The 17,383-nt window shown below is 38.2% G+C and overlaps 3 protein-coding genes across 7 annotated transcripts in view; 1 reads left to right on the top strand and 2 right to left on the bottom strand.

Moving 5' to 3' along the window:
• Positions 1 to 9,834, top strand: part of LOC123316725 (rho GTPase-activating protein 20-like) — a 31,854-nt gene extending 22,020 nt beyond the window's left edge. For 3 of the 5 annotated variants that reach the window (XM_044902932.1, XM_044902936.1, XM_044902933.1), the window contains 8 exons: positions 2,672 to 2,821; positions 5,685 to 5,894; positions 6,838 to 7,113; positions 7,218 to 7,462; positions 7,516 to 7,724; positions 7,962 to 8,234; positions 8,326 to 8,505; positions 8,566 to 9,834. In XM_044902932.1, the coding sequence (XP_044758867.1) occupies positions 2,672 to 2,821; positions 5,685 to 5,894; positions 6,838 to 7,113; positions 7,218 to 7,462; positions 7,516 to 7,724; positions 7,962 to 8,234; positions 8,326 to 8,505; positions 8,566 to 8,951 (1,929 nt within the window). In that variant the 3' untranslated portion in view covers positions 8,952 to 9,834. Of the gene's footprint in view, positions 1 to 2,671; positions 2,822 to 4,460; positions 4,482 to 4,731; positions 4,870 to 5,684; positions 5,895 to 6,837; positions 7,114 to 7,217; positions 7,463 to 7,515; positions 7,725 to 7,961; positions 8,235 to 8,325; positions 8,506 to 8,565 lie in introns of those variants that run through there. The other 2 variants (XM_044902937.1, XM_044902934.1) reach the window with 2 other exon arrangements.
• An 862-nt stretch (positions 9,835 to 10,696) lies between these two features.
• Positions 10,697 to 12,886, bottom strand: LOC123317346 (protein wntless). Its single transcript, XM_044903823.1, has 2 exons — positions 12,482 to 12,886; positions 10,697 to 12,428 (listed from the first exon to the last, which is right to left on the bottom strand). The coding sequence occupies exons 1-2, from the start codon at positions 12,746 to 12,748 to the stop codon at positions 11,058 to 11,060; spliced, it is 1,638 nt and encodes a 545-aa protein (XP_044759758.1). The 5' UTR covers positions 12,749 to 12,886; the 3' UTR covers positions 10,697 to 11,057.
• A 1,142-nt stretch (positions 12,887 to 14,028) lies between these two features.
• On the bottom strand, positions 14,029 to 16,158 carry LOC123318045 (extensin-like). The gene is made up of 2 exons (XM_044904727.1): positions 15,618 to 16,158; positions 14,029 to 14,495 (listed from the first exon to the last, which is right to left on the bottom strand). The coding sequence occupies exons 1-2, from the start codon at positions 16,156 to 16,158 to the stop codon at positions 14,029 to 14,031; spliced, it is 1,008 nt and encodes a 335-aa protein (XP_044760662.1).
• Between the last annotated feature and the right edge of the window lie 1,225 nt (positions 16,159 to 17,383).

The raw sequence follows: 17,383 nt of genomic DNA, 5'->3' as shown, positions 1-17,383 counted from the left end.
TAGGTACCTGGTGGTGACTTGGAACTTCGAAGGTTCTCAGTTTTGAACGAATCCTCATGTACGTCGCATTTCGAAAATGTTGGGAATTCTTTTTTGATTCCACCAAAATTTACGTCTGAGATACAATAATTTCAAAATAAGGTTTCGATTCCTCCCATTGTCAATATTTAATTATTCCGAGAAAGTGAATACGCGACATTGACATTGTCCACGGGCGCTCTGGTTATGGTGACAAAAAGTTTAAGAATTACTCTCCTCTAAAACTAATACACATTTTAATGTTTTGTAATATGTGTGGTTTCAATCAGGTGAGATCGTTTGGTATTATCTGGACTCGTATTTACTTCGTCATTACGAAACTTCGCAATTTTGAATCTTCAAGTAATATTATAGAGGTGAACGGAGCCGGTGTCCACCGTATGAGACCTCCCCATGATTTTAGTGAAATATCTCATTGTATTTTTTATACGGGTTAAATGACCCCAATGGGTCTGCTGTTCCTTGCACTTTTGGAATTTACTGACCAGTCTCATGGGCATGTTAGGTCCCAAAAAAGACCAAATGAAAGCGTAAACATCTTTTATTCGGCGATTTATACCTACACTGGATGAATTGGAAACAACAAGTTTTATATGCACTTATTGAAATTGTTTTGATTTAGGTATGAAAAGAAATTCACTCATTTTTATCATCTGGAACGAGTTCCAAAGTAATCAAATATTACAGTTCTTTAAGAAAAAGTATTTCACCCGTATTTCTTGTCTCAAAAGAGTTTGTCTTTGAGTTCATAACAATCTCTTTTCTGCATCGATTTATGCAGTAATAGATCATGATGTTAGATATACGAAAATTATGCTGACCTACTATCAGCAACCGTCGAGAACCGTCTTGAGGATTTTCCAGAACTGGAACTGGTGTGCAAGAAGAGTCTGAAAGAGATAAAATAAAATGGTAAAAAGGTAGATGAAAACATGCTTTCAGGAAATTTTAACATTGAAATAGTGTTGTAGCAAATGTGTTATATGCGAATAGAGTGGCAGATCGGATAGTGGATGGAAAAATGAGATGAAAAAATCTAAACAATTACAATTTTTTAGTAATTTGAAAATGCTCACAGGATTAGTATCCAATAGGTATGATATTTTTATAAATCACATGCTTGCCCGAAATAACAAATCAAGAATAAGAATAGATAAAAGGCAGACCATAAAGAAAATGGGCAGACATTAAGGCCTATTTTCCTTATCAAATCAGACACTCCGTTAAAAGATAAAGTAACAAACAAATAACAATACAATAGGAGAGACTGGTTCAAATGTCGGAACAAATTTATTTGATGGAGGTATTTGAAGAATATTTCCACTCCAAAACCAATAAGAAGAGTCCGAATGCCTGTAGCATTGAAACATTGCCGAGAGATTAATTATGAAAAATTTGAATTTTCATTGGAACCGAGCATATAAGTAAGGAAAAGTTCTCGTTTACTTGAATCCAGTCATGCATGAGGAAAACAATCTCATAAATCATGACTGACCTGCGGATCACGATACTTATATCAAATATTTGTTGTTTCTTGACACTCCTTCGAATCAAGTATGAACTTTCCTTTCGACTCAGAAGAGAAAAAGCTGTAATCAAATGAAAGTTCATTATAGCTTAAGGCCATTCTTGATGAGCACCACAAAACAACGAGGTAATCAACAATAGCACATTGTACATCCAGGTGTTACTCAATTTTATTCACAATTTATCAAATTGATGTGTTCCCTATCAACTATCCCTTCGATTGAATTTGCGACTGAAATTATATTAGATCATTTGGGATGCATTGAGAAATAAGGCAAAACTACAGTACAAGCGATTATTGGATGGATAAAAACTCATAAGTTCTGATAACTTACCTACATATTCTAGTACAGCGCATACTCGAGGTCGCATGAAGCCCGCATCCTCAATCGTTGTCAGAAGAAATATTGGATATCCTGGAGGAGGGCCAGCCTTTCATGATTGCAGAATTCCAAGCTTTTGATTGGGTACTCATTAAAAAATCTCCCACACTTTCCTTGGGATAGTTCTTTTTTCTATCCTTATAGCGTCCCTTATCAAAAGAGGTAATCTGAAAGCGCCTCTTCATTGGATCTGGTGACTAGAAATAAGCCTAGAAATACTGCTTTTTAAGTTTTGCTTGCCAATAAATCTCAGCACGAGCTTGTTTTTCGTTCGTGTGAGAAGAATGACTGTTTGAAGGCAAACCCTGAGAGGGAGTGTGAGAATTTGAATTTTGCACGGCGTTTGACATCTATACTGTAATCAGTCTAGTATATAGGATTTCTTGTGTACTTCATTGCTCAAATGCGTTTTCTTTCAATAGTAGACTTTCTTCTGTCTCATAAGTCATCTACTATATACCTATGTACCTATATTAATACGTGACTATTATTCAGGGCGAATTCTAATCCTGAAATGTGATTCAGAATTGAGAAACATTTCATTTTCGATATGGAAAATATTCACCATTCCACATTATACTATAGGGTATATGAAACAGAACGAAAAATCGGAAAATGCCTCTACAAATGTTGTTGCTCCCTTATCGGCGATTCAGATAGTATAAAACTATTTTTTTTCTTAATTGGCACTAGTTGGAAATGATATTGATTTCTGATTTCAGGCAGAGAGATTAGCAGAATATGGAAGAATTCTCGGCGGTTCCCAAACAGCCTTGGATGGAAAAAGAACAGATCTACAACGGATAGAAGACCTTTTTCCTCACGATAATCTGGGATTACACGATCCCGAACCCACTTCAATACATCATGTGGTTAGTATCACTTTCTTTTTTTATTAGTTTTGTTAAAACACCACTTTTCTTTCAGATAGAAAAAGTAGTATTTCTTCTCCATAACTCTACTTTCACTAACCCATTGCTGATATAATGATGAAACGATTTATTGTACTGATTTTCACAGATCGGATCTAATCTATTAAATAATGAATTTATACAGGGTGCTTCAAAAAACTTATACTATTCACCAGATCGATTTGAAAATCAATCACGATAATACTTCCGACTCTCCTTTCACATCATTTCAGATTTTTCACATTTTCGATGAAATGCCCTAAGTTTTTGATTCTTATGAGGCCTGTATCTCTTTGATTCACCAATTGGCCAGATTTCTTGAAAATATTGTTAATAATCAGATCATTCAGGCAGATATCATCGATTTTATTTTGTTTAATTAATATTATATGATAAAGTGTTGCACTTAGACTATATCCATTTCGTTGTTGTAAAGTAATACTTTAAATGTCCGATTGAAATTTTTGGATTTCAGAAATTTTTGGGAATCCTGCTACTCCAGTTATTTTCTGAACGTATCGTTGAATCGATAAGAGAAAGTTCAACCTTTCTTTCCTGCATTGAAACCGCAGAGTTCTATTGAGTTCGTTATTCTCTCATATTGCTTGTAAAAACAAGTAGTGCAGAACTCTACGGAAACCATTACCGAGCAATCAACGCAATGTTAATTATTGATATGACAAATATAACAATTAGGTATTTACCTAAGGTGTGTTTCGACAGATGAGAATTCTTCAAAGAAGTTTTATAAACTTTTCCTATGGATTCTCATTTTTCTAGCAATGTACCATAATGAAAATATAAGTCCTACTCAACAGAATTGCTCCTGTTAGCTCCCATTCAGGTTGTTTCGAGATGATAAGCAGATCCTGAAATTCAATGAGAGTAATGTTAATGGAAATCGTAAAATTATTTCCATTTATATGAAAATTGAGTAATATTAAAAAATTACAATTATCTTATTTGAGCAGTACAAAAGGCATCCACTACACGGCTAATCTATTTGCCTCAATATTGAATATAGCCGCGATCTATAGAAGAAAAAATTCTAGCACTACAGGTATAAACAAACGAATAACGGTGATTTTAAGTGAAGAAGCTCAAAAGCATTCATTGCTTCCACGAGTACCGTTCTGAACACTTTGGGGATATGTTAAGACGTTGTGACAATGTGTGGTATAATGGTGAATTTCCTGTCTTGTGAAAGACTCATGAAAATTATCTGCAGTTATCGGATCACAGAAGGCTTTGCACTGCACCTACCGTTCTCAATTTAAAACAAGCTTGAATTTTTCAATGAAACGCGATAAAATAAAATATTTGTGTACAATTATAGAACAGTTTCATCGGTTGTTCAATGCAGTACCTATACTAAAACATATTAAGTGATAACCAAATGGGTGTCTGAAATATAAGAGCTAGTTCAAATCAAGAGAACGCCATATACTGTCATGTACGATGAAGCGCATCGTGAATATAACAATAGACAAATACATAAATACTTTCGGTCCCACCCATTGAAAACAATTGAAGAATTGAATTACAGAGCACGTGTCGCAGAAGGTGTTTTCGAAGAACTGATATGGTACTGAAAGAATATCTATGAAAACAACTAACACAGGCATGTATTAGAAAGGATTGAAATGGATGATATATAAATAAGATGTATCAATATGAAGTATAAGTATAATTAAATTCTATTAGTCTCAAATCGGATCGGCCCCTGAACTTACTAAGTAATTAATTATAATTACTCAGTAATACATAACCGAAAAAAATTGTATCTGCTCATTACTGAAACACTGTTTTCTGAAGAGTCCGAACCTGGAGGAATCTTTTAAAGAAAAAGTGATACATCGTACGAGTCGTACGACACGCCTTAGTAAAATGACAATAAGATCGTTGTTTTATTCATAGCATGAAAATGCCTCTATGCCGTACAAGACATTTGAATTCTGCCAAGAAAAAGATGGCTTTCATATATGAAACCGCTCCAGCGAAACATCAAGGTTTGTAATGAATAGGTACTACTCCTTTTTTTCAAAGGCATATCGTGCCTATAAGAAAATTTGCGCTAGGTTGAATTTCCTAAATTTTTGGTACTGGTTGTAGATTTTGACTTTCTTGGCAAGGCATCCATTGGCACAAACTACGGACGACTAGTTTTTGAGATAAAAGCTGTAATGAGATCTGAGTTTTATGCTCAGTTTTTTTAATAACTTCTAGAATTGACACAAGACCCTTTTATTCTGATGTGAATTCCAAGCTTCAAGTATGGTACTATATCACGATTATCTGATATCCATTACACTCTTTCCTTTTTGTGTTGAAATAGGGTAGACAAATGAAATATCGCCTGTTTTTTCAATTCGGATGACGGAAAACGTGTGTCAGACGTTCTTCGATGTTAAAAACGTCATATATCAATTCCGTATATGCAGGGTGAAAATAAAAAGATAACAATAAAAAGAGTACACGTTTCTTAGGAAAATGAATACCGCTGTATTTCGAAAAAAGATCGGTTAATGTGTAGTTTCAGAAGCCCGGAGGGCCAATCTAATATTGATGACCTTATCTCGGAAGTACAAACGGATGTACAAAATCTACAACATTGAAGAAATTTAACCAAAAAAAACTCTATTTTACATCAGAATGGTGCTGGGTTCTTTGACCTTGGAGTATAGGTGCTATAATATATTTGATTTGAATCGAAGACAAAAGCAATTTGGTATACACAAGTGTTGAAAAAGATTTTTCGATATTTCGCGATTGCAGTGCAGGTCATTCGGAATATTATAATTTAATCATCATAATTATTTTTCAGAAAAGCCGAGTAATGCGGAAGAAATCCCTAGGTGACCTGACGAATTTCGACAACACCAATATTTACTGCTCCAGGATATTCATAATGGAAGCACCATGTGCAATGGCACCTTCGAATCTTCCGATGAATGCGAAACCAAGGCATCTTTTTCTCTTCAACGACGTTCTGTTAGTGGCCAAACCGAGATCTCCTGGAACTTTTAAGCTCAAAGTAAGTTAATATTGCCTTTTCATTTTATTTTTATTTTTCTTTAGTTAATGTTTGATTCATGGAGATCTTTTACATGATCATTCGATTTCCTTTAGAGAATCTTGGATATACAGTGGAACTTCTCTTACTCGAATCTCCAAGGGCCAGTATCTACGTTGACTTCGAATAACGGAAAATTCGAATTACAGAAAAATGCACTGAATTCTTCAGCTTGAGTGCTCCCGAGAGAGGAAGATTTCTGGCACTTAAATGTATCACATTTAGATTTATGATGTTTTTTTCTGGGAGATAGTCGACCTTCGAAAAATTTCCAAAATATGGAATCGATTAAATAATCGTCAAGACCGAACGGCGGCATCGACCTCTATGAAATTTTCAGATTTATTACAACAATAGTTGCTCTTTCAGAATATGTATCACATTTCCATCAACGTCTTTGTTTGTGAAGAATATTCAATTTATAGAATTCTCCGAGATATGGAAGTTCGAGTTAGAGGAGTTCCACGTGAGGTATTATATCTAGCAGTTTAGCTACACACAGAGTTAGAGGCTTCTGGAGCACTGTGCAAAAATTAATGACGCAGTTCTAGTACCGTTAATGGAAATTCTACAGACATTAGATTACAATACTGAGTATACTGATTATGCCACACAATCTCAGAAAAAGAATGAAAAACATAGACGATACCTCATATCTTAAAAGATAATAATTCTGGAACGTGTAATATCGAGAGAACAAAGAACAACCTTGTATCACAGAATTTGTCATTAACGAGGTGTTTCGAACGCCCGCGACAATTAAGAAATCGCTTTAGCTTATTAGTCACGCCGTATTGTTTTAACATACCGCGAAATTTTCGTCTAATTGGCGTATTTTTCTTTATTCTTGCCACCAATGACAAATAATAGGAGGACATAACTAATGAAGATGTTTCTGTTGAAGGAGCGGGTGAGGGTGTCGGAGATATGGTTGCACAGACATTCAGAATCGGAAACTGGGTTCCTTTTAGGTTGGCCCTCACCAGCAAGGACTTATCTCGTTTCCTTCTGCACTCAAGCTGCTAGAGATACTTGGTGGAGGGAACTGAACCAGGCTCTTTCGACTCAGCTCCGCTTGGAGCCTCCAACGACGAACATCAAAGTTGTATTTAGGGATCCTCAGAGCGGCACGGAATGTTCCAAAACTGTCGGAGTTCTGCCCGAGACAAGTTCTGGAGAGGTAATTGATATCATCAACGTATTGAATTTGAGAGGCCTGTAATATCACGTCCTTTGATTATGCAAAAAATATCGAAACCAATTCCTAACAAGTTTTAATCACAGGTAGCCAGACTTACCCTAGACGAAAGAGGAAATTCCGAATGTTCTTTCACTCTTTATGCAAAAGATAAAGATAACGCTCCTTGTGCTCTGATGGGTTACGAAAGACCCCATTCCATCCAGTTAGCGAGGATAAGGCAATCGATGTGTGCAGAAGAAGGCTTTGATTTAACCCACTGCAACAACAACAGGATACCTAGCGATATAGTATTCGAGCTGAAGCCGAATATCAAAGCTCCACCAAGAAAGTATGTTTTGAAACTAATTTAGAGATCTTTCTAAAGTTAATTTTTTTTTTCAGATCTCATCTGAAGTTGTTCAGGACGAAGAGTGGTCCGAGAATATTCGGCGTTCCTTTGTCGAGGTTATGCACCAACAACTGTCTACCTCCTGCCATTACAGCAATTTTGAAAACTTTATTCATCAAAGGTCCACATGTTCAAGGAATATTCAGGAGGTGTGCTTCTGCAAGAGCTCTCAAAGAACTGAGGGAGAGGGTTGACTCTCAAGGTAATCTCTTCAAATATCATGTTGAGCGATGTAGTTCATCATCAAAATAGTTTTTTAAACGCAATTTCGATTAGTTCATCTTTTGAATGAAGTGACGTTTTCTTTGCTCAGCAATATTTTATATGTTTTATCACACTTCAAAATCCCGAAACTTATTAAATATTCCTTTATTCAAATCAATCTAATCAAATTTTTTAATAATGAAATCATTTATATGGTATTTATTTTCCTTCTCAGCACCCGGAATAATAGAGGAACTTACGAACAGCACTCATGCACTTCTCTTAGCGGCACTCCTTAAAGAATTCTTGAGGTGCCTTCCAGAGCCTCTTTTGGCTGGAAACACGCAAGAATGGCTTTATGTGGGATCAAATGGACGCATTGACAAATTGAGGAAATTATTGACACTTCTTCCTACTGAAAACTACTTGTTGCTATCCAATGTGGTGTGTGTTCTCCACAACATATCCAAGAAGGCCAAATATAACCTTATGTCCCCAGCTAATCTAGGTAATATAAAAAAATCAGTATGTAAGGAAAATTCTATTTCAATGGATCAATGCTGAAACAAGTTATTCTAATATATGATTCAATTCCTCAGCTGTGTGCTTAGGGCCTAGTCTACTCTGGGAGACCACCCCGAACTCTCCTCTAAGAACACTCCCTACACTTGTAGAAACAATAATAACACAATGTCATGTATTATTTGGAACACAAATCGTTTCTATATTTGGCGAGGTACAAAATGATAGTGGAGCCGAAGAGTCTGACAGTTTACATTGTAAGTTTCAACCAAAATAAAAATTATTTGGCAGATAGATTGAATATTATTCATTTTCAGCACTTGGTCTGTCTTTAGACAGCGCCGAATTGAGTAGAGACCAAAAGTCACTCAGTAGGGATTCTGGGCTCACACTTTCTGAAGATGACAGGGATAGTCCAGGTCTCAACTTAAGGTCCTATCCTTTTCAACGTCAAGATTGGTCGAGGCAAGCTGCCAGGATGAGATCTCTAGAAAATACTTGGGTTGAGGACGAAGCTTTTTGTACATCTAATGAGAGTCTTTGCAGCCCACCAATTCCTCCGCGACGATATTTACCCTTGAGGCACTTAACCCCACACGTACATTTACCTCCTCTTTATAGATCTCCTCCACCGCCTCCTCCCACCTACGCTACAGCTAGACTTATGCTAGTTACCGATTCAGAGAGTGAAAGTTATGTTTGAAGTGCAAATAGTATTATTCCAGTGGAAAACAAATTAAATTTAAATTGAAGGAAAAAAGACAGACGAAACTGCCATTTATAAAAATAAAACAGATAATTTCTGTTGCTCAAGAAATATTTCGTTCTATATTAAGGAACTGAATAGGTCAGTAATTGAAAAAAGAACTGATATGAATAAGTATCTGCACAAATAATCCACTGCATTGGTGTAAAAATGAATTTTCAGTGGTATTTTATATTCCAATTTTATGGATAATGTAAATTTTTGTACATATCATTATTTTAAATGTACAGTGTGGTGTTTTTAACAGAAAAAACTGGTCGAAATAAATCGTTTCACCAAACATCAACTATTCCTATACAAAACTTTCAAAATGCCAAAGATGGAAAAATCTTTGACACCAAAAAATATTTACATAATGGAGAATATACTGAATCATTGTAATGTAACCAATGAGGGTCCATTCACAGCCGACACAAACAGATGGCGATTCGCAGCACTCCATTCACCTGACTTTTTCTACAACCGACCAGTCCTGTACTGAAATCAAATATGTATATTTTTTAAATTTAATGAAATCATTGTATACTTCAGGGATTTGACAGGGCGATAACTAGGACATCTGGAATATTTGATATAGATGACTTTTAGTGAAATGATCTATTTTTAAGAGTCCTACTTTCTGTAAAAAAAAAAGACTCCACATTTGAAAACACCTGTATATTAAGAATTCATGCCATATATAAATATGTATAGTTTTAACAGATAGGTATTTGCCATGAAATATTAGAGTTTATTTGATACAAATTTTATATTATTCGAGTGTACTTACTCCATATTTTATCGACAATCTATTGAATAAAATATTTTATAAGATTCTAAATGCATGAACCACTTCTTGACTTACAGAATATTCTCAGGGAAGTTTTTTATTAGGTTGCCTTCCTCTGTCTATCTATGTAAAACTGAACGCGATTTTTACCCAAAAAGCTTATACTGTATAATAAATTTACGAGGTTCTTGATTTTTCCAACTTCCATCAGACGTCGCGCATTGTCAAGATTGGAAAAGGTGTGCTCGTTATCTCGTTTTTTTTTTTTTGAGAAAACAAAATAGAGTTTTAATATCGTCTGATGCGATTCAAAGTTCAAAATTATTCAATTATTCAAAGTCGAAAATTATTCTTCGTAAAAAATTCATTAATTTAATATCGGTGCTTCGGAAAGAAGGACAAGTATGAGCCTGAATAATTTGAAATTTTACAGCCATGACCATCAATAAATGTGATTAGAAATGATGAGGCCAATTTATCCCAGTTATTCTAGCTCATTGAATAAAATAATCCAGTACACCTGCTTACGGTGATTGTTCAAAATCTGAAATTTCACAATTCCAATTATTAATCCCAAGTTTGTAGGCCATAGTGATCTTTTTTGTTTTTTTTTTGCAGTGGTGGAAATTCGAAATTTCCACCGATATCAGAATCACACTACGAACAAAGCAATAAAAGCGACATCTGCACATCAATTCACTAAGCACCTAAATGAATTTTCAACATTTTCGAACCTCTTTTACTCGCATTTCAAACTTATCCACCAATTCAGGTTTTCATATATTTTTCTCCACTGATCATCATTCAGTGTGTTGATAACTGAAGGATAGATAATGTATATCCATTTTTGCTGAGATAATTCATTCTAAATTAATAGAGAAAGGTCATGTCAACATACTAAAAAACAATCGAGTATAAATGAAAGATTTTATTAGCAAGGATATTAAAAAACTACAATATAAAACTGAAAAAAATTAAGTAATTCACAAAAAAGATCACATTTGATGTAATACTGCCATATTGAATTGAATAATTCATGTCTAAAAAACGATTCAAGGAACTATTAAAATGATATGAAACTCGAGTGAGTATAACATTCAAATACAGGTGAAAATAAATAAAAAAGAATAGTTTTGGGATAATATAAGATGAAATGCCAAGTAAAATGATACATTTGAATGTATGAGTGAGACAATAATTATTGCATACATTTTACATACATATGGATATTGTAATGATTCCAAAATAATCTGAAGAATTCAAACAGTGAATTTTCAGTCAATGTTTGCTTTGGTAGCAAATGAAGTCAGAGATGAAATCTCATTAGGGCTGGAATCCACAGGAAGTCTATTGAACTCTACCTCTTCCCCTTCATCACAAATCTGCTCAGAGGGCCACTGTTTGTGACTTGGAGCATATAAAATAAGCATTCCGCAGATGTAAACATTCCACATTCCATAAACACCTGTATGCATTACCGAAGACAGCTGTATAGTTACATTTTCATCCCACTTATTTTGACTTTCGGAAACCTGACTCAAAATGAAAGAAATGATAGTTACAGCCGCGCAAACTAGCGTTGCCAACATGAGGAAATTAAATCTGTAGATGATTCCTTCGTAATGGAGTCTGCGGGCTTGATTCATGCTAGGAAGCACAGATCTTTTAATACTGATGTTTTTAAAGACAGACCAGATCATGTAACAAAGGAAGACGAAATAAAGGGAAGCAGAAAGTCCACCCAATATAATAAAAGTCAAAGCAAGGTTGGTGCCAATTGGAGTGACCCAAATTGAATAAAACGGATTAATAAGTTGTACACCACGCTCACAAAGATCGAAAATGAGTAAAGAAAGGCACCCAATAATTATAGTACTTAGATGTTTCCAATATAACTTAATGCTATTCTTACAACCGTTATCTTGAATCAACATATGTTCGCCAGCAAAAACTAACCAGAAAGAAAGTAATGCAGCATAAAATATACCTTGACGTATGTCACCCAAGAGTAGCATATATGGCATCTCAAAATGCAAACTGAGATATTCCAATGGCAGATCCAAAAGAGCTAGAGCACCCCCTAGGCACATCAACATACATTCTAACAATGCCGCCACTCTCGTTAACATTCTAACACGATTCCAGAACCAAACCATTATTGATGTGATAATGGGGAAGAAAATCATTTTCATTGATAACCACACCTGAGTAAAACCTCCATTCATATGAATTATATGAAGATACATATCCGTCACCCGAGAAGTTAACTTTGTATTCTTCTGTGATGTATAATTGTATGGTAAACGAACATTGAGAAGGTAGTAATCATGATACAAACAGCCTAATTCAAACAAAGGGACCATTGAGCAGTCATAAGGATGACCATCCAAATTTTTTATACTTTTATCTATGCTGCAGTCCATGTAACGTTTCTCTTCAGAATGAGCATAATATTTCCATTCTGTTTTCTTACTATTTGGCAGTTTGTTACTGTAAGCCAATCTTGCATCTATAGAAATTTCAACGACAGGTTCTAACAGTTGGAGATTCTTATGGTAATCAGAATCTATTTGAAGTATACCGACAAGGTTTTGTTGCCATCTTGAAAAATCTTCACCATACAACGGAATTTCCATCATGAAAACCTAAACATTGGAACATACACTTTCTTTTCTTTTTCTCTTCTAAATAAACTTACCAAGTTATCGGCTTCTAAGTTGGCTGTTGATTCGGGATGTTGCAAATCAACTATTTTACTACAATTTTCTCGTGAAAACCAAACATTTATATCTTCATTAAGGTTGGTATCGTGAACTTCGCAAACTGTAGCTAAAATGGTTTGAGATCGAGCAGGAGATGGAGAAGTAATTCCTACAAGAAAACATGCCATCTGAAAAACCAAGAGGATGGTTACAAGAATACTCAGCTTCCGACCGCTGAGATTCTCTAGGATTGTACCAGGCATCACAGGCACGAGGATTCACAACCTTCTTTACAAAACCATCAATTCCAAAGATTATAGATATAATATTTTCATTAATTCATCAATTCTTTCATTGCTACTGCAAATTGCACGAGTAAACAAACAAGAATCATAGAAATATATATCTAAAACATCAAAGATTAAGTTAACCTAACTCTATAATCAAAGAGCTGCATAAGCTCTGATCAGAGATATATTCTATATTCTATATCTCTGGCTCTGATTAACCGAAGCGTTCACAAACGTACTTTTAGTTCCTCAGAGTATGCCCTCTGAGCATGAACATCACAGAACACTTAGGCACAAGGTAGGGGCGTTATTCTATAACCTGTTATTCAATAACCTGTTATTCAATAACTGTTATTCGTTGAAGTATTAAATAACAGTTATAGATTTAGCAAAGATAAGAATGAATGAAATAAGAGCCCAACAGTATGCCAAGAGGAATCCTTATTATTATAGAAAAACTTTGTGTTAAAGATCCTGAAAAATAAGAGTTTGAAGACGTTGGGCCAGAATGATGGTGGAAAAATATAGAATTGGTGGATGCGCTGTTTTCGTAATTGAAGAGAGCGGCCTCTCAGAATATTAATTGTGGAAGTTTAATAGGAGAAGGAGATCGTAATAGCACAACCCTCTTGAACCTAGTGTTATGAGGGCTGTGGTAGTAGAAGAGAATGACTGAGCTTGAATTCAACCTTAGAAGAGTCATAGTTAATAAAGTAAATTAAATAAATTAAATTAAAATAAAATTTTTGCCATTTTGGGGCCTGGTGGTTCTGGTCGCTTCTAGTGATGGTTCGGCATGTAAATGCAACCGGCCGCGAGGTTAGGGGAGGTTAGAATCATGCCGTTAAGCCGGAAGAAAGAAAAGGTCCCCCTCTCCGATTTTGAAAATATTTGGCATAGTGATTGGGGTCGATGAGTAGATGACACGGTTTAAGTTTCAGCTCAGGCAAATCATAATTGTATTAGAAAAATGACCCTAAAATATGACATTTTTAGGCCTCCCAGTTTAGCCATTTTTGCGGCCTGGTGGTTCTACTCGCTTCTATTGATCCCCTGGCATGTAGATGCAACCGGCCGCTAGGTTAGGTGAGGTTAGAATCGCGCCGTTAAGCCGGAAGAAAGAAAAGGTCCCCCTCTCCGATTTTAAAAATATTCGGCATAGTGATTGGGGTCGATGAGTAGATGACACGGTTAAAATTTCAGCTCAGTCAAATCATAATTGTGGAAGTTACGGCCGGTTAAAAATCTTCAGGTCACGGATATTTTAGGTCGCGCAGAGGAAAACGCATAGGTAGAAAGGGCGGGTGGGAAGCGTGGGTGGGATGCGCGGGTAAAAAGCGTGGGTTGTGAAGCGCGGGTAGAATGTTTGGGTAGGGATGCGTGGGTTGGGGTGCGTGGGCGGGAGGCGTGGGTTGGGTTACGTGGGTTGGGTTACGTGGGTTGGGTGGCGTGGGATGGGGTGCGTAGGTGGGGGGCGTGGGATGGGGTGCGTAGGTGGGGGGCGTGGTTTGGGTTGCGTGGGTTGGGGTGCCTGGGTGGGAGGCGTGGGTGGGAGGCGTGGGTGGGAGGCGTGGGTGGGAGGCGTGGGATGGGGTGCGTAGGTGGGGGGCGTGGTTTGGGTTGCGTGGGTTGGGGTGCGTGGGTTGGGGTGCGTGGGTGGGAGGCGTGGGTTGGGTTGTGTGGGTTGGGTTATATGACATTTTTAGGCCTCCCAGTTTAGCTATTTTTGCGGCCTAGTCGTTCTACTCGCTTCTAGTGATCCTCTGGCATGTAGATGCAACCGGCCGCTAGGTTAGGTGAGGTTAGAATCGCGCCGTTAAGCCGGAAGAAAGAAAAGGTCCCCCTCTCCGATTTTGAAAATATTTGGCACAGTGATTGGGGTCGATGAGTAGATGACACGGTTTAAGTTTCAGCTCAGGCAAATCATAATTGAGGGAGAAAAATGACCCTAAAATATGACATTTTTAGGCCTCCCAGTTTGGCCATTTTTGCGGCCTAGTCGTTCTACTCGCTTCTAGTGATCCTCTGGCATGTAGATGCAACCGGCCGCTAGGTTAGGTTAGGTTAGAATCGCGCCGTTAAGCCGGAAGAAAGAAAAGGTCCCCCTCTCCGATTTTGAAAATATTTGGCACAGTGATTGGGGTCGATGAGTAGACGACACGGTTTAAGTTTCAGCTCAGGCAAATCATAATTGTGGGAGAAAAATGACCCTAAAATATGACATTTCTAGGTCTCCCAGTTTAGCCATTTTTGCGGCCTAGTGGTTCTACACGTTTTTAGTGATCCTCTGGCAAGTAGATGCAACCGGCCGCGCGGTTAGGTGAGGTTAGAATCGCGCCGTTAAGCCGGAAAAAAGAAAAGGTCCCCCTCTCCGATTTTGAAAATATTTGGCATAGTGACTGGGGTCGATGAGCAGATGACACGGTTGAAATTTCAGCTCAGGCAAATCATATTTGTGGAAGTTACGGTCGGTTAAACATCTTCAGGTCACGGATGTTTTAGGTCGCGCAGAGGAAAACGCATAGGTAGAAAGGGCGGGTGGGAAGCGTGGGTGGGAAGCTCGGGTAGAAAGAGTGGGTTGGAAAAAAAAAAAAAAAAAAAACGTGGGTTGGGAGGCGCAGAAAAAAAAAAAAAAAAAACAAAAAAAAAAACGTGGGATGGAAAGCGCGGGCAGAATGCGAGGGTTGGGTTGCGTGGGTTGGGATGCGTCGGTGTGAGGCGTAGGTGGGATGCGTGGGTGGGTGGCGTGGGTGGGTCGCTTGTGTTGGGTTGCGTGGGTTGGGATGCGTGGGTGGGAGACGTGTGTTGGGTTGCGTGGGTGAGGTTGCATGGGTGAGGTTGCGTGGGTGGGAGGCGTGGGTTGGTATGCGTGGGAGGGCGGCGTAGGTGGGCGGCGTAGGTGGGCGGCGTGGGTGGGCGGCGTGGGTGGGCGGCGTGGGTTGGGTTGCGTGGGTTGTGTTGCGTGGGTGGATGGCGTGTGTAGGGTTGCGTGGGTTGTGTTGCGTGGGTGGATGGCGTGTGTTGGGTTGCGTGTGTTGGGTTGTGTGGGTGAGGTTGCACGGGTGAGGTTGCGTGGGTGAGGTGCGTGGGCTGGGATGCGTGGGCTGGGGTGCGTGGGTTTGGGTGCGTGGGCTTGGGTGCGTGGGCTGGAGTGCGTGGGTGGGAGGCGTGGGTTGTGTTGCGTGGGTGAGGTTGCGTGGGTGAGGTTGCGTGGGTGAGGTTGCGTGGGTGAGGTTGCGTGGGTGAGGTTGCGTGGGTTGTGTTGCGTGGGTGGATGGCGTGTGTTGGGTTGCGTGGGTGAGGTTGCGTGGGTGAGGTTGCGTGGGCTGGGTTGTTGAGGAGGGGGTTTTGGTGGGTGAGAGCCCCACACGAATCCGCAGCATTGCACTGCCCGCTGCGGAGAAGCCGGTTATCGGTTTCCCCCTACCTCGTGGGCACAAAAAAAAAAAAAAAAAAAAAAAAAAAAAAAAAAAAAAAAAAAAAAAAAAACCTCGGTTAGGTTAGGTCGAGGTTAGGTTAGGTTAGGTTAGGTTAGGTTAGGTTAGGTTAGGTTAGGTTAGGTTAGGTTAGGTTAGGTTAGGTTAGGTTAGGTTAGGTTAGGTTAGGTTAGGTTAGGTTAGGTTAGGTTAGGTTAGGTTAGGTTAGGTTAGGTTAGGTTAGGTTAGGTTAGGTTAGGTTAGGTTAGGTTAGGTTAGGTTAGGTTAGGTTAGGTTAGGTTAGGTTAGGTTAGGTTAGGTTAGGTTAGGTTAGGTTAGGTTAGGTTAGGTTAGGTTAGGTTAGGTTAGGTTAGGTTAGGTTAGGTTAGGTTAGGTTAGGTTAGGTTAGGTTAGGTTAGGTTAGGTTAGGTTAGGTTAGGTTAGGTTAGGTTAGGTTAGGTTAGGTTAGGTTAGGTTAGGTTAGGTTAGGTTAGGTTAGGTTAGGTTAGGTTAGGTTAGGTTAGGTTAGGTTAGGTTAGGTTAGGTTAGGTTAGGTTAGGTTAGGTTAGGTTAGGTTAGGTTAGGTTAGGTTAGGTTAGGTTAGGTTAGGTTAGGTTAGGTTAGGTTAGGTTAGGTTAGGTTAGGTTAGGTTAGGTTAGGTTAGGTTAGGTTAGGTTAGGTTAGGTTAGGTTAGGTTAGGTTAGGTTAGGTTAGGTTAGGTTAGGTTAGGTTAGGTTAGGTTAGGTTAGGTTAGGTTAGGTTAGGTTAGGTTAGGTTAGGTTAGGTTAGGTTAGGTTAGGTTAGGTTAGGTTAGGTTAGGTTAGGTTAGGTTAGGTTAGGTTAGGTTAGGTTAGGTTAGGTTAGGTTAGGTTAGGTTAGGTTAGGTTAGGTTAGGTTAGGTTAGGTTAGGTTAGGTTAGGTTAGGTTAGGTTAGGTTAGGTTAGGTTAGGTTAGGTTAGGTTAGGTTAGGTTAGGTTAGGTTAGGTTAGGTTAGGTTAGGTTAGGTTAGGTTAGGTTAGGTTAGGTTAGGTTAGGTTAGGTTTAGGTTAGGTTAGGTTAGGTTAGGTTAGGTTAGGTTAGGTTAGGTTAGGTTAGGTTAGGTTTAGGTTAGGTTAGGTTAGGTTAGGTTAGGTTAGGTTAGGTTAGGTTAGGTTAGGTTAGGTTAGGTTAGGTTAGGTTAGGTTAGGTTAGG

Source organism: Coccinella septempunctata, chromosome 7 (assembly GCF_907165205.1).
Source record: "Coccinella septempunctata chromosome 7, icCocSept1.1, whole genome shotgun sequence".
Classification (NCBI taxonomy): Eukaryota; Metazoa; Arthropoda; class Insecta; order Coleoptera; family Coccinellidae; genus Coccinella; species Coccinella septempunctata.
The sequence above is the reverse complement of the archived record's forward strand: the minus strand, read 5'-3'. Positions and strand labels throughout refer to the sequence as shown.

What these genes read in the sequence shown, in the direction of transcription:
- LOC123317346 (XM_044903823.1), bottom strand. Translation starts at nt 12,748, where the DNA reads ATGCCTGGTACAATCCTAGAGAATCTCAGCGGTCGGAAGCTGAGTATT. An exon ending in ACTTAGAAGCCGATAACTTG is followed by an intron (nt 12,429 to 12,481) that starts GTAAGTTTATTT and finishes TCCAATGTTTAG; the next exon opens with GTTTTCATGATGGAAATTCC.
- LOC123318045 (XM_044904727.1), bottom strand. Translation starts at nt 16,158, where the DNA reads ATGCTGCGGATTCGTGTGGGGCTCTCACCCACCAAAACCCCCTCCTCA. An exon ending in AACCCACGCCTCCCACCCAC is followed by an intron (nt 14,496 to 15,617) that starts GCAACCTCACCC and finishes CCGCAAAAATAG; the next exon opens with CTAAACTGGGAGGCCTAAAA.